Source organism: Salminus brasiliensis, chromosome 1, assembly GCF_030463535.1.
Source record: "Salminus brasiliensis chromosome 1, fSalBra1.hap2, whole genome shotgun sequence".
In the NCBI taxonomy this organism is placed as follows: domain Eukaryota; kingdom Metazoa; phylum Chordata; class Actinopteri; order Characiformes; family Bryconidae; genus Salminus; species Salminus brasiliensis.
Window position 1 is genome coordinate 73,817,767 of NC_132878.1, and position 23,245 is coordinate 73,841,011.

The window sequence follows — 23,245 nt, forward strand, 5'->3', positions numbered from 1 at the left end:
TAAATGCCCTAAATGTAAATGTATATGTAATGTGCTTTTCAATATTTATTTTAAATGTATTGTGATTACACACTTCAGTCTGTAAATGCAGAAATCAACTGGGTGGGGAAAAGCTATGTTGAGTAACCAATCTCAGCTTAAATATTTATATATTTATATTTACCGAATCTTTTCTTAAACTCGCTTGTTGCTGTTGTTATGCCTATTTCTAGTGCAAATGTGGTGCTGACACAGAAAATCTTCTATTTCATGTTTCATTTAAATGATAAATCATGTTCATTAAATGTTTTTTTTCCACTGAGGCTTGTGTTTAGAAGACTCTTAGGTGCATCTGATCTGCTTATCAGATACCTTTGCAAGTCATCATTAAAGAAAAGGGAAGGACATACCAAATGATAATTTGTTTAGGTTTCAGCAGTTAAACGTCATAAAAACAGAAGCGTTTTCACAGTTTCAGACTGTTGTGCCCTTAGTGTGTATTTATACAGACAAATTCTGATTGAGAGCGCTGTGATTGGTGCAGTACCCAGCCTTGCCAGCAGATGTCACCATGGAATTGTTTTCCCCAGTGATTTATTTCTACAGGAATTGCTATTTTCCCTAAAAAGCTCTGGTACTTTGCTGCACTACTCAGTGCTTAACAAGATATAAAATGAAGCAAGGGGTCCAGCACATTCCTTACTTAAACACACCAACCAAAGCAAATTGTCTGAGGAGTTAAGTCCAAACCAAATTATGCTGGACTCTTGACACAGAACAAAACCAAGAATATATTATATATGTATGATCTGGAAAGACATATCCATAACAGATCTGTCATAGGGCTTAATCTGTTATATGGCAGTCTGTCTTTAATGTGGTTCAGTAGCCCTCATTTTCACTGTGAGGAATCATCAGTAACGGTCAACAAACTTCAGCCCCTAGGCTTTTTCTTCTTGGTCTGTGTGACAGCAAACCTGTTTCAACTGTCAGTTTCTGCTCAGTGCTCAGAGAGAATATGGTTCTGTCTCCAGATGGCTGAAGCCATTATAGAGGAGCTGAACAGGCACAAGGTACTTCTGAGTCATCCTCTAAGCAGGCTGCTAAATGAATGGACATTAATGTTCACGATTTCACAAGCTCAAACAGTTGAGTACAACAAGCAGTGCCATTTTACAGTGTAGCAGATTTCCATTTAGACTAAACACTCATCATTGAAATGGTGTGATCGGACTAAAAAAATATATATATATAATAATAATTCTGCTTATTGTCCTTTTCAGACAACACCGTGCTCGAGTTTGGAAAGATCGTCAGCACCTCAAACACTTTTGAGGACCATGACCCTCAGGAAGGGAGAAAACCTGTGACCATTACAACAGACAGGCCTCTTTTATGGAGTATGGGGATTAAAAAAATAAATTAAAAAAAATAAAGGACATCCCTTGCAGGAGATCCAGACAAATTGTTAGTTGTGCCTTACCACAACCATCAGCCTTTTAATAAAAGACAAATTAACAGTTTCCTTTGATTTATTAACACAGCCAAAAACATTGTACAACAAAAAGAAAAATGAATTTACAAATTCACTCCCATCCCAGCACCCAACACTGTTTCTTGCTCTTGAGGTTAAGACTGCACCAGCACACGATTGAATCAGCCGCCACTGAAGAAAGAAAAGCAAAAATCAAATCACTTGATGCCATAGGACAGTGTGAATTGTTTAACAAGACTTTGAATCATAACTGTGTACTGTATTTTAATATTCATAATTTCTGTACAATGCACTTTAATAGATGAATCGAATTTACCTTGTCTAACTTTATAATACAATTAAAATCTGAAACCACTCCCAAGTGTGTGTTTATTGACAGTGTAACTTACACAATGATGTTGTTAATGGGGATGTGGATGAGTTTGACGAAGAAACCAATGAAACCCATGATGGCAAATCCGATCGCTGTTGCCATGGCAATCTTCTGGAATTCTACAGTGTAGAAATGGCAGATACAGTGTTAATGAACAGCAAAACTACATTTCACACCAACTTGCGGTTCCTTATTTAATATCAACACATTGAAAGATTTTTTTTTAAGTAATTTAATTATTCCATCTAATCAAACAATGTCAAACGCTGTTTGGATATTTTTGCAGACCAGATTAAGTCTAGTCCCAAACTCTAAATGCCCACACCCTGTGTAATGTCTAGGGATGCACCATGGTATCAGAATCATACTTGATTTTGCACATAATTGCTTAAAACAAAGACAGTTAAGGTCATTATTAAACTCCACAAGAGCAGAACGTTTTGGTGACGCTGGTAAATTATTTTTACATTTTACTGTATTTGTAACTCTACAGAAACAAACAAGCTACAACTCTCCATCAACACTGCCATATTTTAATGCCCAAAAGCATCTGCCCAGAATCCTTACATCAGTCACCTCAGTTAAGACCAAGCAGCTTAGCTTGTGTCTCAGATCAGCCCTGTCTGTTTATGTAGCCTGTGTTTGTGTGCTGCAGGCAGGGCTCACTTGTAAAAAGATTTTCACACTGCGACTACCCTACCCTGTGGCTTAATAAAGGTGAAATTGAGGAAAAATAATTATAAGAAGTGACCGAACCAGGACACAAGAGTGATCAAAAGTGGGAATCCGAGCTCCTGTCTCTCAGCAGTGTGTGACTGACCTTTTCTGTCTGGTTTTGTGCATCTTTTGACGAGTCTGATGGAGTCCTTCACGAACTGGCGCCCAGGCTCCACGAACTGCATGACTTGATCCATTTTGGCTTTGGCTGTGGGGAGAAAACACAGGCATCAACAAAACCCTCAGGGGAGGAAAGTTTCACCTGGGTAGATTCATCTAAATAGCAAACAGGAATTATTATGGAATCATTATGACTGATGGTAAAGCCGCCAGTCAAGGGACTTGACTTGTTTATATTTCACCTTTTCCACCTTAAACATTATATTTACCCACAAATCTCTACCAGAGAGCTGTTTGGGTTGATTTAGTAAAGACTGTGGAGTTGTTTCTGTGACAGAACCTACAAATTATACTCAAAATGAAGTCTTAAAATAGCTAGGTTAACATTCAATGGTATTTGGGCGGAAGAGCCAACTTTGAAGACCCACGTCGAGCACTAGCTAGGATAACTACATAGGGAGAGAGGGGCTGCCATTCGAGACTCAGCCCAAGTATTAGCTATAGCTAGCCAGCTAACCTTACTCCCAGACCAACGAATAGGGGGGACATACGAGATTTCACGGTATCAGTATCGACTTCAGTTTCTGCTCTGTACTTCAGACTGAAGTTTGAGCTCCTACACCGTGAACAAACACCCATAACTGAGGCCTGAGCGTGAGGTTGTCGTTGGGCCTACAGAGGTTTCTGTACAGCCTGGAAATCTCACAACGTCAGCTCGTCTTAGAGAAAACCAAGACGTTAAAAATGGGTCTAAACCAAAGTAACTCATCAATCTAACGACAAATAACTAAACTAACCAACTATATTAGCTAGCTAGCTAGCTACTATACAGTGGTGAATTTCAGGTCGAGAGAAGCTTAGCCCAGCGTTAACTGCGAAAAACGAAGCTAGCTAACAGTTCGCGTTAAACACACTGCGACACCACATACGAAACCACCCACACTGAGCAGATACTGTATCTAGAACAGTTTGTGAGAGCAAGAGAAAGCAGTCAGACGAACCCACCTGTGTTAGTAAATGAAGGTCTGGAGCGAGGTCGGCGCTGCGAGTCTTTATGCTCTCTAAAGCCACGTAGAGCTAAACCCGAGGAAAAGGCTGACGTAGCGTAGAGGCGCGCATGCGCAGAGTGGTGCTTCAACGGGAGACGGCGCCGCCTCAATTATCTACGTACTGTAAATCCCTCTGTCTTAAAGGACGAGAACAACGTTTCGACGAAAAACGCTTTTCTTCATGTTTTAGAGGCATGTTAGACAAACATTTACTGTTTTCTGTTATTTAGCTGTCAATAAAGTAAAATACTGCGCAAAAAATACCCTAGAGGAGACCAAGACGCGGAAAAATAGCTTTTATATGGGCGTAAGAATCAGTGAGTCACTGAATCAAATGTTTGATTCATTGACGTGTTCAAAACTGTTATGTGCTGAAAGTCTCTCTTACTTTAAAAGAAATCCAGCATTTAATGCAAAGTTCTGGGGATAAACTAGATCTTCTTCAATACTAGCAGACTGTTTATGGTTTTCTAAAGTGTGACCAAGAGTTAGGAAAGCAAATGATGAGAGCTTTTTTTGTAGAAATAGTATTCAGCTCAGACTGATGAAGATGAATCACTGAATCAAATGTTTGATTCATTGACGGTTCAAAACTGTTATGTGCTGAAAGTCTCTCCTGGAAATACAGTATTTAATATAAAGTTCAGGAGATAAACTAGATCTTCTTCAACACTAACAGACTGTTGATGGTTTTCTGAAGTGTGACCAAGAGTTAAGAGTTATTAAAGCAAAAGATGAGACCATGTATCTGATTTCTTGGTGTAAATAGTGTTCAGCTCAGAATGATGTTTTGATGACGGTGAATCGCTGAATCAAATGTTTGATTCATTGACGGGTCATTACTGTTTTGTGCTGAAAGTCTCTCCTACTTTAAAGGAACAACATTTTCCCTGAAAAAAAAAGAATTATTTTGATGTTTTTAGATAAATATCCTTATAGTTTAAAATATGGTGCATCCGTTCCCTTCATTCTTGCATCTACAAGAACATACAGCACAAAAATCCACCTTAGACTTCCATCCAACACTGCTCTCTGCAGACTGTAGAAGGTTTGTTGTGTGTGTGTGTCCAAAGGAAACATGATTTTCTTATAATCATCAACTTTTTGTTATTTCAAGAGAAATAAAGCATATTGTATCAATGAGGGATTACTAATTAAATGATATTATAAAAAGCCTTATGACAGGGCTATTCACTCTTTGTCCTGGAGAACCAGTTCCAACACAGTTTGATGCTTTCCCCAGTAAAACATGGTGGGTAAGTTAAACCAGATTTGTTTGAGCAAACTGTGACTGTGACTCAGGTCCTCCAGGACTGTGGTTAACACCCCTGCCTTAGGAGAAGAATAAGAGATTTGTATGAGCATTAATAATATAAAGTTTTGGAGGTAAACACTAACAGACTGCTGAAGGGTTTCTAAAGTGTGACCAAGCAAATGATGAGAGCTTTTCTTGTGTATTCAGCTCATAATGATGTTTTGATGAACGTGAGAAAATCCAAACAGTCAAATTTCAGAAACACTTACTGAAGTTACTGATGTCTTACTGATTTCTAACAAGACTGACTTGAACAAGATCGTCATATTTTGAATATTTACTTTGAGCCCAGCTGAGCAGGGGAAGGAAGAACCGTATTTCAGCAGCTTTGTGGTGATTTCCCTGCTCAAACACACCTGATTCAGCTCAAGTGCCAGGTTATCTGGATGTTTTAAAGCAGGGAAATCACCAAACTGTGATGGACTCCAGGCCTAAAGGGACACATCCGATTCCACTGGACATCAGGCTAAATAAGTTTTCCTCAAATCATCCCTTTTTATATAGTTTGCAATTATTAAGAGTTATGTCAGTGCTGTGTGAATTACAGGCTTAAGTAAGACACAGATGGCAAATTGCTCTTAAAAAGTCTGACATACCACCAAACCAGCAATGCAATCAAGCCCATCTTCAATCCATTGTTGAATCCTGTGGAATGTTCCAAAAGGAGGAATAAACTGGGGGAGGGGGTTAAAATGAACCCTCATTTACTTGTGTAATAAGGCTATTGTACAATAATAAGACTCTTATTTGCTAGATATAGTGCCAATACACAGTATATGCTGGTATGTTTAATCCCAGTTTAGTATTATCATGTACTACAGGAAATAATGGAGCAGCAAATTACAAAGAAAAAGAGCATCTTTTGAGCATCAGCTACATATTGATGTGCACTTTGTAATACACTGTAATACACTGTAAATGATGTGTGCAAAAAAAGTGTTTTCTCATGTTCATATTAATGCTAAGAAACCATTTCCCATTTTGTTACTGTCAAATTGCCTTTTAACGTGTGTCAGTCCCAGTTAATGCCAAGCATCTGACAGCTAAGCTCCCACAGCTTCTGAGCCATTTCATCATCAGAAGCCTCTCTGGAACACCTCCCTGGTGCACAGTTACTGTAAACACAGAAGATCCACAAGATGAATAAAACTCAGCACTGTTTAATGGCTATTATCTCCCAATTATTACTGCAACTTTCACATCCCTTTTCTTCATATAACCTCTATTACTCCCTTTTTACTCGTACTGAAATAAGAACGTTGCATTTCTTTTGCTTTCACAGAATGTTTTGTGTAACTTTTCAATGATACTGTGAAGTGCCATGCTTGTACTTTTACAGTAGATGACTGAATCTGAGCAGAAAGCATAGCTCTATACACTTCAGATACCATTATCCAGTTCCATTGATAGCCATTCATGCCCATGCCATTACAGTGTCTCCACCATCATAGACAAATGATACAGTCATGTAAAAAGAATTAGAACATTTTCCTCAAGCTCGCTCCGATAAAATAAAGAGTTCCTAGTAGATTCTGTAATGGAGAGTTTTCAGGCCTTGCTGCAGTAAAGAAGCCCCAAACCATGTTTCACAGCTGATATGGATTTATATGCTTAAATGCTGTCTGCTTTACAACAAATATGCCCTCTGTTACTGTGTCCAAATAATTCAACTTTGGATTAATTTGTCCAGATGATCAAATGTATTAAAAACGTGGACCACAAATTTAGAGTTCACATGAACAGCTACCAAATGCAATTCACCACACGGAATCAGCTCCAGACATTTTATCTCCTTCATTTGTCATGAAATATTGAAGGACCAGCCAGCATCTGGCCATGGCACTGCTTATCAGTCAATTGTCCAATTACTTAATGGATAGACTATGCAAAAAAGTCTTAAATGGTCGATGTGTTAGTCATTCCATACCTCCAGCATTGTAATAATATTACTTAATGTAAAATATCTTTAACTAAATCAATAAATAAAGTTTTCTTCTGCTTACACTTTTTGTTGAAAAAGTTATTCCTGGTTTCCTTTAAATAAAATCAGTAAATATAATTTTGATTCAAGCAGTCATAAACCAAATGCCTCTGTTTAGTTCATGTTACACTATCTTGTGCTCTGTACCTGTAATATCCACCACTCTCCTTCTCCAGCTGTGGCTCCACAGAGCAGTAGATGGAGGTTTGAGCCCCCTGTGTGGTTGTTTTAGTGAAGGGGGTGAAGATCTTCACTGCAGTCTGTATGGGTTTACTGAGGTTCCTCCAGAGTTCTGACCGCACCACGCCAGGATGGAGTGAATACACTGTCACCCCAGTGCCTAAAACACCACACCAGCACAAACACACACCAACACACACAATTACACAAAGACAGCACATTGTTGATAGAACCCAGTGTTCTACTGATGTTATGGCAGATCAAAATGCCTGAAATATCGAATAAAACATCTTAAAATACTGTTAAATTTATATAAATTAATACATTTATATTTATATATAACATAACATTTATTAACATTTATTTGTATTATTTAATGGTTTCTCCTCTGTATAATATTCTGCAAGTCTTATCATTTGTCATTTATAATACGTGTTATACCCTGTATTAAACTAGAAGTGCCAGAATTTACTGTAAGATTCTTAGAGGAATCCTCTAGTACAAGGCACTTTAGTATTACTACACATCATCATCATAAGAAATAAAAATGTATGTCCTCTGGTTTGGCATTAATTAATTGCTATTATTTATTTTTTCTCTGTTGTTTTTGGACCGGTATTACCCTGCCAATTTAAATGGTTCCCAGTGACAAATATCCCAAGGAACCGCTATTGAAACTATTAATACTATTCATTCATTACCTTAATTCCCTGTTTCTTATCAGTAGACCTGCTTAATATATAATGTGTTATCCATTATTGCCATTCTGGCCTTTGCAGTATTGAAAATGCAGAAAGCTGTAATATGCAAACAAGCATCCTGACCAATCACAGCTTCAAATGACTATTTCTGTGGGTGTTTTGAATCATGGTGTCCATGTAAACCAACAGAAGTCAATAATTTTGGTCTCAATAATGAATCAAGATTAACCATATCACAGTGCTTCACTAATGTATTTTAATATACTGCAAGGTAATAAAAGTAGTAAAATAATCACAGCACAAGTTTCTGTATGTCTTATGCAGCCCTAAGATATTTAGCTGAAAAACTATTATCTGGCTATTAGAAGTACTAAGGATTTCTTGATCAGAAGTACAGTGACATGATGTTCAGTTTGATTAGATTCCGAGTACTTAAAAACATTCTGTGCTGTAACATAGACAGAATGTCTGACTCCACATACTTCCACTAATGTGTGTAATGAAACGTAATGTAATGCACTGAATTTCTTTAGAATTTATTATTTTAAAGTGTACATCATTTCCACATGAATATAATGAATTACACCAACACAAGTGTTACCAAAATAACCCTGTGTAAATGATGTCCTGTTTAAATGATGATGTTTTAAAGGGCTCATATCCTACCATTCTTCTTGAATGTTATTTTTTCTCCACCTATGACAACTGTGTGGGTTTCTGTACCAAAATCACTTTTATTGAATTTTACCTGATTCTTTTCTAATCCCTCTAGACTTGGATGTTTTTTGTTACTGTGCCTTTAAGTGAATATGTAAATGCCCTCTATTTTGCTGTATTGCTTTGTGCCTCGTTTGGAAAGCATTCCAGAGTAAAATACTTAAATGAATGGAGGCTTAATGGATGGTTTTACTGAATGTATGTTGGTTTTTGTGACATCACAAAACTGTTTTGGACTGTTTTGGGAGTGTATTTTTGTGTGCTGAACAGGGCTCATTTTTCAGTGCTCTTTTGGCCATGGGATTACCGAGGTTATATGAAGGTGAAATAAATAATAAATCCCTGACATACCTTGCAGTCTTTTGGCCAGTGAGCGTGTGGAAAGGATATTGGCCAGTTTGCTCTGTCCATACGCCCTCCTGCGAGAGTAACTCTTCTCACTGTTGATGTCGTCCAGACAGATGCGGCCCCACGTGTGGGCCACAGAGGCCACATTCACAATCCTGGCTGGAGCTGACCTTTTTAATAAGTCCAGCAACAAGTAGGTGAGCAGGAAGTGGCCTGAAGAGCAAGGCAGTAGGCTAAATAAATAAAGAGACATGGGCAGGAGCATGTTGGGGAATGCATTGTCTTACATATCCTCCTTTAGAGTTGCTTACCAAACAGCACAAATGCATGGAAGGGGATGTATATGTGAAATGTGTAAACATGTGACCGTGCTGATGGGAAAGGATGGCTAGTAGCAAGCTGCTCTTCCTATTAGCATGGTTCACTAACAAAGGTACTTAAGAAGACTTTATTCTTATTCATACCCAATAACTTAGACTAACCACAGTGGCTGCTTGGTTTGAGCAATTTCATCAAGCACAGACTTGGCTAAAGACCTGATTAACTAGCAGGATGCAGTAAATTTGATTTTGCTGATGGTCAGGGCCTCCTGCAGCTAGTCTGTCTTTTTGAATTAGTGCACACAAAAGGTTCTTACCCAAGTGATTGACCCCAAACTGCATCTCAAAGCCATCTGAAGTCTTTGAGTAAGGGCACATCATGATGCCAGCATTGTTGATAAGGATGTCAAGTTGTTTCTCTTCTGAAATGTAAAGTCAACATTTTGCACATCTGTAACTGGCAACAATCAACATTGTGTATAACTGTATTATATATATTATTATTATATTATATTATTATTATTATATAATATAATATTATATAATATAATATTATATTATATTATTATTATTATATATATATATATATATATATATATATATATATATATATATATATATATATATATATATATTATATATATCAGTCAATATATAAAAAAATAAGCTGATTGTGTTATAATTTTGTCATTTACATAATGTGAGCCAGTTACATTATGAACACTCTTGCACAGTCACAGACTAACTACCATTACAAACATTACCAAAGATGCCATGCCTGCTGAGAAAGAACTGCCCAGCTAGATCAAGCTGGTTAATTGCGTATACCTAGTACTTGACCAGTATAGGGAATGTTTTCCTTTAGCTTTAATGGTTTAACTGGTCTACCAGCAAGATATCAAATCAGTAAGTCAACTAGTTAAGTCAACCAGTTACTGCAACTTTACCAAACTAGTCAACTAGTATGATCAGCCTGACAACAGCCATGCTGATAGACCAGCTGGAGAATCCGAAAGAAAAACTGTTTTATATCGTTTCCTTCTTGCTTTTCAAAGGACCACTGGGTCTGTTCATGATCTTCATGATTCTCTGTCACATAATCATGAACATTCTCTTAAGCATCTTTTTTTAATGTTGAAATTCTTCATAAGTATTTTTTTGTCTGCTAGCATACCCTGCTGAAAAAAAACACCAGCATTTTTTATGTTTTTAATACTGGAATGCTGGTCAACCAGCACCAGCTCAGCATAAACCAGCATACACCAGCCTAGGCCAGCATGGGTTTCATGATGCTCTGTGCTGTTTTTTTTTCTGCAGGATAATGCCAGTTCCCTCTGAATGCTTCATCTGAGTGCATGCATGTCCTGTTGGTTGGTTAATAAAATTAGCCAATTTGGCTATAAAGAAATCAGCGTCAGCATCGGACATAAAAATTTATGATCAGTGCCCCTTAAATGTGAATGCATGAAGCTAGTTAACGTCTGGAGTAAATGGGGCAATGAAAGTTCATTATGTGCCTTTATAGGCGTTGTATTCCAGGGCCGAGGTTAGAACTGAATTCTACAGGACCAGAGGCTGAAAATACCAATCATCTATTTATTACTATAATAACCAAATCTATTACATTCTTTTTATCTATGATATTATACACCAGCATATCCTATTTAACATACTAGTAGGCCTAAATATTATGTATATAATTAAAACCTCTCAATTTTTGTCCGTTTGTAGTTTTCTCTATTGTTTGTAGCTTCTCTGTATACTGTGTAAGTAATTCTGGATGAATGGACAAATAGAAATGCTCTAAATTACTTGGAATAAACTATTTTACATTCACTTTCATTCAAAGTTAATACACATTTACTATACTCCTGTTATTGCTTCTGCTACTGCTATTAGTGTTACTGCTTCTCCAAGACTACTGCTATTCATATTTTAATAAAGTTAAGAGAAATGAAACATATTTCCTATACCCGTGTTTATAATCTCTGCAAACTCTTTGATTGATCTGCTGTCTGACAGATCCAGTTTCTTCACCACAATATTTGGATTTCCACAATCTTCCACCAGTTCCTTTCGGGCTGCTTCTGCTTTCTCCACATCTCTGCAGGCCATGATAACATAAGCTCCTGACAACAACACAAAGAGAAAATGTAACAGTCATTTCCACTCTTTTTCGCACAAATATGGCACAGGGCATGAGGTAAGTGTTGTTTTTGAGTTTGCATGTGGCAGTAAACCGTGTGCATAACAAATGAATGCTGTAATCTTATTGGACGAAAGACAAATGGGGAGACGAAATAGCTGTTTGCCTCGTAATTACAGTGCTAAGCTTCTATTATTCCATATAGAATTATTTGTATGGCATGCATCAAAGTCCCTTGTTGGTGTCTGTCTCATACACATGGGAAATACACAGCTTGTAGGTGGAAACCATCAGAAATGAGCCAAATCACATTAGAATTCCTGAAATCAACAAAATAAAGAGAAACAGAACACAAAAAGACTACTGTAATATACTGTAACTATAACAACCATTAACTGCCTGCACCCCACAACATTCACTACTTTCCCTTGGATCTCTAAGTGGGGAGAAAACATTATCTGTCTACAAAGCCTGAACCTTTATTAAAACCTAACACTACTGTTACTACTACTAGGTCTTCTGCTGCTGGAACTACTACAATACAGCTTCTATTGGTATTGCTACTATAACCATAGTAGCTTTAGTAGTACTGTTGGTAAAGCATGCTATTACCAGCATTACTACTACTGTGAGATCATCAGTACAATTATTACTAATACAACATTTACTAGTCCTACTGCTACTGTTATTACTGTACTACTACTACTACTATTAGATGTATTTAAAAAAGAGTTGTGGTTGGTTTTAGACAATCAGAAACAGAATCAGAATTGTTTGCAGTGGTGGTGAACAAAAATAGACGTTTGAAAATGTTAGAAATAGTTATTAAATATGATATCATTATGAATACACTGCCCAGTTTCTGAGACTGCAGTAAGCTTTCAGCCTAAAATATATGTTTAAATCCATAATGGTGGGGGGTTGCTGATTAGATTATGATTTTACCATTAATGCCATTACTAGTGCTGCTTTATATAGTAACAACAATAACACTGATGTTCTGTACCTCTTTTGGCAAGGTCCCGTGCTGTCTCCTTGCCTATTCCGGTATTAGCACCAGTGATTATCACTGTTTTCCCATCCAGTCTCACTGGCGAGGACCAGGTTCTATAGAAGAAGCACCTAAAGCACATAAAGACACTTTAAAACTCTACAAAATCTACAAACTCTACAAAACATATATATATATATATATATATATATATATATATATATATATATATATATATATATAGTCGCTGTCTATTGAAAAAACTCTAAAATGGTTACTTTACAGGAGAAGGCAATACTGCTCTATGGATGGAGTTTATTTTTTACATAATTTAGAGCATTTATATATAAATGGAGACACATAAAAATATATATGTATGTATGTATATCTACATCTGAATCCAATAAAACATCTCTGGGATGTGGTAGAATGGTAAAACTGCAGCATGAAAGTGCTCATACAAAATCAGCTTGAATATACAATCTCATCAGCATGGACCAGAATCTCCAACACCTTCTGGAGTCCATGAATTCAGTTTTGAGAGACAGTTTCTGGTCAGTTTATCTTTTCAAGCCAAATGTCCTGTGCAATCATCATCCCTGCACAGTCATTTGGTTATGCATCATACAGGGTCACTTCTTTAACTGGAATAATGTCCTCATTAAATGATCCCATGCTGAATTTAAAGTGCTCATAAACAGGTTAAAGCGTAGTTGTTAGATGTGTGTATGCTGGTGGCAGCCTGGATTAAGAGAACCAGCTCACCTTACAGAGCTCATGATCCCTCAAATGTCCTTCCAGAAAGCTTGGAGTGATCTTCACTCCACGAGTAGATGAATGAGACTGAGAGTTTCGCACTGCCCCTTTCAGCTGTGTCACTACGACTGAATCACTCTCAGCTAAAGAAATGCGCTCAGGGGGAGACACAGGAGGGCTTAATCACACACACACACACACACACACACACACACACACACACACACACACACACACACACACAAAAGAATTTCAGTGGAGGAAGTTAACGTAGTTAACTCATTGCTCTTACTGAAGGAAGTGTGCCGGATATAGACACTAGATGTCGCAATTACCGCATTAATGCTTCTCCTTCCTCCGAAATAATGCTCCACAGTATCATCCTAATATCTACCTAATAATACTTTATACTTTATACTAATACTTTATTAATACGTTTGCAGTTATGCTCTTATAATAATGGATCCCATGCTTCTAATAAACTGAACAAATCCCACATAAGAATTTAACATATTGGTAAATAAAACATATCATAGGCTATAAAATGTGCATAATGTTTCTACATGATAGATTTTTTTTTTCTCCAATATGTTAAATTCAGAAATAAATCAAATTTAGCAATCATGCAAGAGTGCAGAAATGTGTGGGATGTTTTCTTACCCACAAAGCTGGGTTTGCTCGCCATGTACTGGCTAGTTCGTTTTTTAAAAATGTGCTGAAAAAAGGTTAAAATGTCACCACTGAAACGCTTGGCAAAGTTTTGGACGTGATTTGATTGTTTCAGTAGTGACAAAATGTAATATTCAGTTGTTTTTTTAAATCAAATTAACATAATCAAGGAAAAATGAATAATATATGTGTGTGAATTGGTGTGTAAACATTATACAAGCTGCACTGTAGTGCGTAGTGCTCTATTCAGTCTATACATGGCAATTAAGCCTCAAAATGGTCATTGTTTCTGTTATCTCACAAAAGCTAATGTATTTACATACACAGTAACAGCCTGTTCAGCCTACAGCATTTTTTAGGAAATATATCCTCCCTCTACCAAGAGTACTTGGGCGAAGTGTAGTGTCAAGAATTAATATGGTCTCCATGTTAACTTCTATGTTCAGCAGTTAGTAGGCTTAGAGGTATGTTTGGATCCTAGTCTAAACAAAAGGTTTTAAAAGTATTCACATTCATTACTCAGGCAGAAATGTGGACAAAAAGATTTCTATAAAAGTTGAAGTATCAATTGAAGCGTTTTACTCAAGTACAAGTTTAAAAGTACTACTTAAAGTATAAAAGTAAAAGTAATGTATTGAACAAATGCCAAAGGCTTAGGCCGCACCACAGGGGTCTATAGTGCACTACCACACCTCCCCAACACACATTTTTCTAAAAGCCATAATGACTATAATGTTATTAAAATGTTAATGTTGAAAAATGTTGGGATACACTAGGCTGCCTGTTTCAGCTGCAGATCTGCCCATTGAAAATGAATGCATTTTAGTAATATCATCTATATTAAAGGAGCATCTATGTGTCAAAAAGTCAAACTTTAGAGGCATGTCAAAAACCTTTATTGGAATGTAAATGTGGGGCTTAGGTGGGACATTTCACTTGAGTTCTTTAAACAAATGAAATAAAATAGGAGTAACGAGGCTATTTTTAAAATGTAAGGAGTAGAAAGTACAGATAATTGGGTGAAAATGTAAGGAGTAGAAGTAAAAAGTCTACTGAAAAAGAATTACTCCAGTAAAGTATAGATAAGCATAATGTCTACTTAATTAAGGTGACTAAGTATTTGTACTGTGTTACTTGACACCTCTGCAGCTAAATGCCTTAAATGTAAATATACATGTAAGCCCTTTAAGTGGAAATCACATATAATTAGCTGTATTTCCTTTTAAAGTTATATGGTACTGTATTTGAACGTTTCTGATGTGAAACTAAGGGTATGACTAAGCTGTCCTTTACACAGCACTGCTGTATTGCTGGGTTTCTAACACACGTTAGTGCAACTCCTAGGTTGAGAGTGACTCCACCACTCGAACAAATCCAGACAAGAGAGGCCCTGCAGTCATAAACTAACCACTGATGAAGGGCTAGAGGATGACTAACACAAACTGCGAATCAACAGATAGGCTACAGTCTCTGACTACAGTAGGTGCATATATGTGTATTGTGTGCATGCTTTGAGACTGAATGGAAGTCCTACAAAAAGGGTAATGCTTGATAAGAGCATGAACAGTAGCACCACATGGAGAACGATTTGGCTATTTATTTAAGTGTTGACACACTACATTAAAGTCTTTTTTTATTTTAGAAATAAGGGTTCATGATATAAGCCCTTCAATTCCTTTGGTCCATGGTGGTTCAGAGAAAAAGTCAGATAGCCTTCATTCAAATTTGAGCATGTTTGTTTATTTATTTGCATATTTGGTTCACCTTGTGATACCCATAAACCCCAATCATGTAAACAGTGCCAATGGGGAGAAGCTTTTACAGTCAGTAAATTAATATAACATTAATACAACATCCTTTATTCACTGCACTCCATTCCACATCCCTTTACCTTCAACTCCTAAGACACTGTGCAGTGTGGTAGGCTATAGGGATAATACGTCTTTAAAATCTTGGATCACAAGTTCACATTAGGAATGCTCTGTTTCTGTTTGACATGCAGCAGTGGCAGGCCTTCATAGTGCAGTTCATCTCCAACGGATGCCCAGCAGATGGCAGCTGGCAGCCCAGAGTCTGGCAGCAGTAGCATCGTCATTGGCAGCCCTGGAACATGGCACCTGGGCACAGTTACTGTGGCACACAATGAAAAAGCAAGTTTATTACTCTGCATGTCAATTTCTATGAGATCAGAAATGTTTAGTCTTACATAGTGAGACAAATAAAAGGCAGATGCTCAGGGTTGAAGTGGTCGTTCAGGCTTCAAGATACGATATTTTGTGCTACTGTTTTAGCTGTGCGACATACACTGTCATACAGTGTCAGAAAACTCATAAGAATGTCTGTTAAAGGTTGCTGAACAACTTCACACAATTTGAGGAGAGTGTGTGATGATCTAGGCATGCAGTTTGCACAAAGGTTAGTGGGCAGAAGCTTTTATTGCTAGAATCTTTTACCATGGAGTAGGACTTCTCCTGTTCAGAGTTCAGACATGAATTTTGGACATAGCAACATGTCTGAAGTCCCTCCTCCTTCCAATGATATTCCTACAAATTCCCATTGATACCTTCTATACCCCCCCCCATCTCCTCCCCTTATCCCTTTAGAGCCAAGGGTATCATATTTGAGTTTTTGAGCTCTCTGCAACATCAGTGTGATAATTAATAAATAAATATTTTTTAAATAATATGTAAATATAGCACAATGATATATAATTAATTAAATACATAAATTCGTTTAATAATTAAGTTTTAAATAATTGATCAGAGGGTCAAATAAACACAAATAAACACAGTTTTGAAGAATTACAATGATTTGATGGTTCAGGTTTTAAAGGGTCAAAGTCATCTGTCACACTCCTAGCTCATGTAAAGTAGGGAGGGGTCTGGTCTTCTAGCTTGAAGCAGAGACTGCCTGAATTGTAGCCCAAAGTTCTTGGAGTTCCCCTCCCTTTGTGTCCTCTCACATTATCTATGCTGATGATTGTTTTGGGTGGTGAACCTACTCTCAACCTAACAGCAACACTGACATGTGTAAAAAACAAAGCAACACTGCTGTGCTTGATATACTCATTTTACCACCTAAATAATATCTGAAAAAACAGCGGCTCAGTGGTTAGATATTGACCAATGATGAATGAGGTAAAGGGAGGCTGAGGAATTGTGCAGGAGCAGATGGACTACAGTCTGTGTAGTGTAGTCAACCTGTATAATGGAGCTACTGAGCAGGGGCTTATCATAAAGTGGGCAATGAGTGGCAGTACAAAGTAAATTGATTTTAGCATGTGGATTTGATCTTACTCACCTGTAGTAGCCCCCGCTGGACAGGTCAGGGGTCAGAGCGCAGTAGAGGCTGGTGTAAGCTCCCTCTGCAGGAGTTCGAATCAGAAAGCCAAATGTTTTGATAAAGAACTGGAAGGATTTCTTCATGTGTCGGATCAATGCAGTATTCACCAACCCGGGGTCGATTGCGCACACGGTCACTCCAAGATCTACCGAGATGAAATGCACAGTGTTTATATAAATATCAAGAATCATTGATCATGTACATCATCAATACACTTAATATATTGTTATTTACATTCACTATATGTCCAAATGTTTGTGGACACCCTTTCTAATGACTGCATTCAGCTTTTTTAGGTTGCATCTATTGCTGACATAGACACAAACACAGCTTGTCTAGTCCCTATATTAGCCTTTGGTTAATATAAGTAAGTAAGATCTGTTCTGATTGTCCGTCCTGCAAGAGTTCATATGAGGAGCTCTGTAAATAACATCAGCAGCAACTTAAAATATATTTTTGTTTTTTGGATAATAAAGACATACTTTAACATCATTTTCTGGATGTAAAAGTCAATTTGTCATCTAGATGCTTGGTACCCATGTGATGTTTGTATTATTTGTGTATTATTTGTTTACATAATGAAATCTTCCATGCCTTATGAAAAGGCTATTTAAATCTTCTGCTGCTGTCATGTGTATAAATAGAGCCTCTTTTTAGTCCTGCTCTGAGTACTTTTGGTTTAGACACGAGACACTTGCACTGTAGCATCAGACTGATCCATTAGCCATGCATTTTCACTGAAAACAAAAAAATACTCTGTAATGTCTAGCAGACATTTAAGGCTTTCTCACAATGAAGTACCAAGTGGTCATGGTCAGATTCCAACGTACAGCTTCTACACGTACCAAACACAAACAATTCACTAGATCACTTGACCTTGTATATCCTCCCAGTGGTCACATTATAATTCCTCTACCTTGTACTTACACTCACTGGCCCCTATCTACCTCATTTCTGACCTCAGAAAGAGGTTCTACTAATGTGGTGACCAGCGATGATCTAATAGGTAACTATTGTTAATGCCCATAGGTTTCACAGGTGTGTTTGTGTTGCTCTTACCTTCCACTCTTTTGGCTAGCTCTCTGCTAAAGAGAACATTAGCCAGCTTGCTCTGCACATAGGCTTTCACTGGGTGGTAGTTCTTCTCACTGTTGATGTCTTCGAAGTTGATCTTGCCCATGAAGTGAGCCAGACTGGAAACATTAATGACCCTGGAGGGAGCTGAGTGTTTCAGCAAGTCCATCAGAAGGAAGGTGAGGAAGAAATGGCCTGCACAGGATGGAAAATGTGTTATAAATATGTTAATGTGTTATGGTGTTTATTAGCTGTTACCACTGTTTATTATTGCAATACTGGTTTTGCAGTGAGCTGGAACTGGCTGGTATTGCACTTTTTTGAGCTGTGAGCATCTTGACCAATTACAAACACTCCTAGTGATTGTTTCTGTTGGTATTCTGTTGAATGAAGGTATCTACAGTGGCTATAAAAATGTCCCCCTTTATTACTTTTTTTTTTAAATAAATGGAATCAAGGTCCATATATACTTTACAAAAGACTTTACAAAAAATAAATAAATAAAAATATATAACGTAAAATAAATTACTGAATAAATATTCACCCACTTTTAACCTCCTGAGACCTGGGCATTTGCTTTTTTTTTTGCATTTTTAATTTCTCCTATTTGGGATTAGTAGGACCTAACAAGTATAAAATGAAACTTAGTCTTTGTACAGGAAGCCATTTCTGCAAACAAAAAAACAATGTCATCATATAAGGCCAAAGAGTGAAAGTTTTGACTGACGGACTTCAATAGAGGTCCAGGCAGTTGGTGCTAGCAGCCTTACAATTAGTGAAGAAAAATGGAGATCACCCGAGTGCAGTGACTCAGGTGATTGTAGTATAAAGACACCTGTCTGGACAGTCCAGTCATTGGTCAAACAATATTCCTTGATACAAATACACCATTACAACAAAAGGACACTCCAGGCATCCCCCAGAGATCAGTTAAATCCAGCATTAAGAAATATGGCACATGTGTGAATCTGTCTAGAGCAGTCCATCCACACAAACTGCGCAAGAAAGACCATGCAAGAAGGAGACTAGTTAGGGAGGCCACCAAGACATGTATGGCTATTGTGAAGGAGTTTAAAGCTTCTGCAGCTGAGATGGGAAAGACTCTGCATATGACAAATGGTACCTGACTTCTTCACCAGCTGCAGCTCTCGGAGAATGAAATCTTGACTACAGTTCACCCAAAGGAACATGGGAGGTGAGCTTAAAGTTCAACTGGAAGAAGGTTGTTTGGTCTGATGAGACTAAAATAAAGCTTTTATGGCCATCAGACTAGACGCTATGTTTGTCAAGCACCAAACCCTGCACATCACCACAAACACACCATCCCTACTGTTAAGCAAGGTGATGGATGTAGCATCATTCTGTGGCCTGGAGGCTTGTTTTTGGTAGAGGGTAAAATGAATGCAGCAAAAAATAGGGAAAATCTGATTCAGTCTGCAGGAGAACTACAGTTTGGTAGAAAAGACCAAAAGCACACAGCAAAAGCTACACAGAAATGGTAGACAACAAGGTGAATGTGTTTGACCTCAATCCAATAGACAATGTGTGCCTGGAAGAGCCGTTCACACCCAGACAGAGCTTGAGCAGTTTCGCAAAGAGGAATGGAGTAAAATTGCAGTGTCCAGATGTGCAAGCCTGATTGAGAACTATCCATACAGACTCACACTGTGATCATGGCAGTTCAAGGTGCAGTTACTAAAACTGACTTGAAGAGGGTAAATATTTATGCTGTCACTTATCACATCATATTTAATTATGCTTAGATCATTTTGCATATAAACAAAAAATGCTTGCTATATGAACTATTTTTCTTACTTAAAATATTTTAAATGTCTTATTCAATACTGTGAACAAGAAGTAATTTGATTTAATGATAAATTCTATATTGCAATCATCTTTTTACTCTAATTTTTGTCAATTTGTCAGCCTTGAGAAATTAAAATTAGCTTCTAACTTTATCTTAGATCATTTTACAATATTTTACAGTTTTGTTCATCATTCCTGCCACTAAAGGAATCTTTCTTAATGTCCTAACGATCATTTGAATCCTTCTATGCAGCTGAAGTGGTTTTATGTTATTTAAAAGCATTGGTCAGAACTTTTGAAGTGTAGAGTGTTTATTAGAGTGTTGCAGTAAATGGACAGCTGAAACGTCACCTAAATGGTTGACTCCAAATTGCAACTCAAAGCCATCTTCTGTTGTAGTGTATGGACATATTGCCACACCAGCGTTGTTAATCAGGAAATTCAGAGACTTTTCAGCTAAAAGAGAAAAATATTTCATCACAAACTGGGATACAGACTGCGTGTATGTGTCTCGTGTTTTTGTGGAGTGTGTCTGAAAGTGACAGTGAATCAGGTTATACTGTTGTAAATAAGCTCTGCGAATTCGCAGATAGATTTGGTGTCTGCCAGGTCCAGTTTGCGTGGCACCACTGAGGACACGCCCACTTCTCGAATGATTTCACTGGCTGCCTGCTCAGCTTTGACCATGTCTCTGCAGGCCAGGATCACTCTCGCTCCTGCACAAACACACACATGCACACACGCACACAAACACAAACACTGCTCGTTTAGCCAAGTAAAGCCAAATACTCCACACACACACTGGCCATTAGGCCAAGTAGAACCATACACTTCAGTCACACATACACACACTGCCCACTAAGCCTGATACAGCCAAACAGCGCACACTGCCCATAATGCAGTGATCCCAAAAAGATCCCAAGAAATTCTGAAGCATTTCTATTGGTCCATTCAAATGGAGCTTCTCAAAAAAAAGAGGAATGTTGTTTTGTACAACAGTACAGTGCAAGTTGTTATGAGTTGTTTTTAGATGAAGGGTGTAAGGTGTTGACTACATGTCTCCACTGGGAGAATTACGTGAAAAGACTGCATCTTATGAATCATTAAAAGATGTAAACATTTCATGAAAAAGCAACAACAGCCACCTGTTATTCAGGTGCCACTGCTTGCACTCACCCCTCTTCGCCAGATCTTTGGCCGTTTCTTTGCCAATCCCTGAGTTTGCTCCAGTTACTATAGCAGTTTTCCCATCTAACCGAGCATCTGACGACCAGCTTTTGGTTATGAGCTTCCTAAATGTTAAACAAGAACATCCATCCATATGCACACACACACACACACACACACACACACACACACACACAAACATGAAAAAACTCTTGTCCACAACAGACAGAAAATTAATTACTGTTGCAATATAGTTTAATATATTATACCATAATATTGGCATTATAAAAACCAGAATTTATGGTAAAAAAAACTTACCTTAAACCACTCATTTTCCTTTAAATTCTTACTTAAGTCCACCGGAACACTGTGAGAATAATATTAATGATAAGAATAATATATTAAAATGAACTGAAATGCTTTCTGTCTGTGAAAGTGCTCAACCTGGAACAGATCTACTCTGTGCTCTGGGAAACTTAAAAACTTATTGAGTCTTATGATGCCAGAGCTCATCTTATATGCAAGCCAAAAATTGTTACTTAGAAATCCCCCTTTGCCTTCCCTGATGTCAGAACAAATGGATTCGGCCTGGTTATGCATAAACTCTGGGCTGCTTTTGTATTCCACACATGTGTGTGTAATACACAAAACCAGCTCGAAATTCCAGCTCACGGAGGAGACAGTGTGACTGCAAATCTGCGTCTTTCATTAAGGGCGACAAAGACACAAAGATACTAGTTCATATAGAGCTCAGTGTATTTTACCTAGGTAACCCTTGGCTTTCATAAGAGGTAATTCTGGGAAAGGTTCCACAAGATGTTGGAGGTTCTAGTCCATGTTAACATGGGTACTTTTATACAGCATTATACAGCATCTACCACATCCCAAAGGCGGTGTTCTGGGTTCCGATCCGGTGACTTGCAAAGCCACTGAAGAACACTGAACTCATTGTCATGTTCATGAAGCCAATGTAAGGTGACTTTTTTTTTGCGACATTGTGCATTATCGTGTTAGAAGTAGACATTTAAAGGCCATTTAAACCTGCCTTCAAGCCATGGATAATAATGAAGACAGGTTAGGTCCACTGATTAAGAAATTGTGGTTTATAAGACCAGGCACTTTTTTCCAGTCTTCTACTGTCCAGTTTTTTGTTCTTGGCTGATAGAACGTGGTCTGCTGCTGTTGTAGCCCATTTGCCTCAAGACTGTGTTGTGTATACTGCAATAGTTATCTGAGTTACTGTAGCCTTTGGCCAGCTCTGGCTATTGGTGTTTCTGTCCTCAGAACTGCCACTACCTGGATGTTTTTCTTTATTCCCCCATTCTGAGTAAACTCTAGATACTGTTGTGCTAAAAAATCTCAGGACATCAGCGGTTCTAGAAATACTCAAATCATCCCATCTGACACAAACCACATTATTGCCACAATCATGGAATTTCTCAGTAATTCAATTTTCTATGAAATCATCTGTAGGCCATAAAGGAACTGATCCAGAGGGAAATAATCCATCAGGAGATATGTGAGAAAGTCTTAGCGCCTTGTCTGAGAAAAAAAAAAACTAAAACCTGCACTGACCATGTGACAAACCTTTCAGAAAGGCGATTTAAAGTCACATCATCTCAGGTGACATGGGGAAACTCTTAATTTTACAGCTTCTCATGAAAAAAATCCGGTGGTTTCCAGCCAAGCAGGAGGAGCACCTGTGTCCGTATCTGGTTTTCTCCCTGATACTCGATCCCATATGATCTGTTTGGACTTGGAGAGCGAGCTGAAGGAGTACCAGCACCCCACTAATGACCCCCCTGGTGATCTCTCAGTTTACATCATTTCCCCCAAGTGGGAGATGACCACTGATTAAGTGTTACACTGTAGACGTGTTAGGGACATCCGTGAGAACCATGTTAAAATCTTAGTTAGTTAAACATTTAAGTGTGGAGCAATAGATGAATTTGGACAGTACTTAGTGTATAAGTGTAGTTATGGTCAGAATAGTTTTACA

At 37.8% G+C, this 23,245-nt stretch overlaps 4 protein-coding genes across 5 annotated transcripts in view; 1 reads left to right on the forward strand and 3 right to left on the reverse strand.

Moving 5' to 3' along the window:
* tpk1 (thiamin pyrophosphokinase 1) overlaps positions 1–1,824 on the forward strand; it is a 96,755-nt gene extending 94,931 nt beyond the window's left edge. For both annotated transcript variants that reach the window (XM_072688822.1, XM_072688823.1), the window contains one exon: positions 1,263–1,824. In XM_072688822.1, coding sequence (XP_072544923.1) covers positions 1,263–1,405 — 143 coding nt within the window. In that variant the 3' untranslated portion in view covers positions 1,406–1,824. The remainder of the gene's footprint in view (positions 1–1,262) is intronic.
* On the reverse strand, positions 1,494–3,799 carry sec61g (SEC61 translocon subunit gamma). Its single transcript, XM_072688824.1, has 4 exons — positions 3,690–3,799; positions 2,668–2,772; positions 1,864–1,966; positions 1,494–1,645 (listed from the first exon to the last, which is right to left on the reverse strand). The coding sequence occupies exons 2-4, from the start codon at positions 2,759–2,761 to the stop codon at positions 1,636–1,638; spliced, it is 207 nt and encodes a 68-aa protein (XP_072544925.1). The 5' UTR covers positions 2,762–2,772; positions 3,690–3,799; the 3' UTR covers positions 1,494–1,635.
* A 2,261-nt stretch (positions 3,800–6,060) lies between these two features.
* On the reverse strand, positions 6,061–12,537 carry LOC140535932 (retinol dehydrogenase 12). Its single transcript, XM_072657502.1, has 6 exons — positions 12,448–12,537; positions 11,269–11,424; positions 9,613–9,717; positions 8,979–9,188; positions 7,177–7,369; positions 6,061–6,163 (listed from the first exon to the last, which is right to left on the reverse strand). Exons 2-6 carry the CDS (start codon positions 11,408–11,410, stop codon positions 6,061–6,063), a joined length of 753 nt encoding a protein of 250 aa, XP_072513603.1. The 5' UTR covers positions 11,411–11,424; positions 12,448–12,537.
* A 3,224-nt stretch (positions 12,538–15,761) lies between these two features.
* LOC140535927 (retinol dehydrogenase 12) lies at positions 15,762–21,599 on the reverse strand. Its single transcript, XM_072657487.1, has 7 exons — positions 21,565–21,599; positions 21,256–21,371; positions 20,640–20,795; positions 20,431–20,535; positions 18,259–18,468; positions 17,158–17,344; positions 15,762–15,987 (listed from the first exon to the last, which is right to left on the reverse strand). The coding sequence occupies exons 1-7, from the start codon at positions 21,576–21,578 to the stop codon at positions 15,885–15,887; spliced, it is 891 nt and encodes a 296-aa protein (XP_072513588.1). The 5' UTR covers positions 21,579–21,599; the 3' UTR covers positions 15,762–15,884.
* Between the last annotated feature and the right edge of the window lie 1,646 nt (positions 21,600–23,245).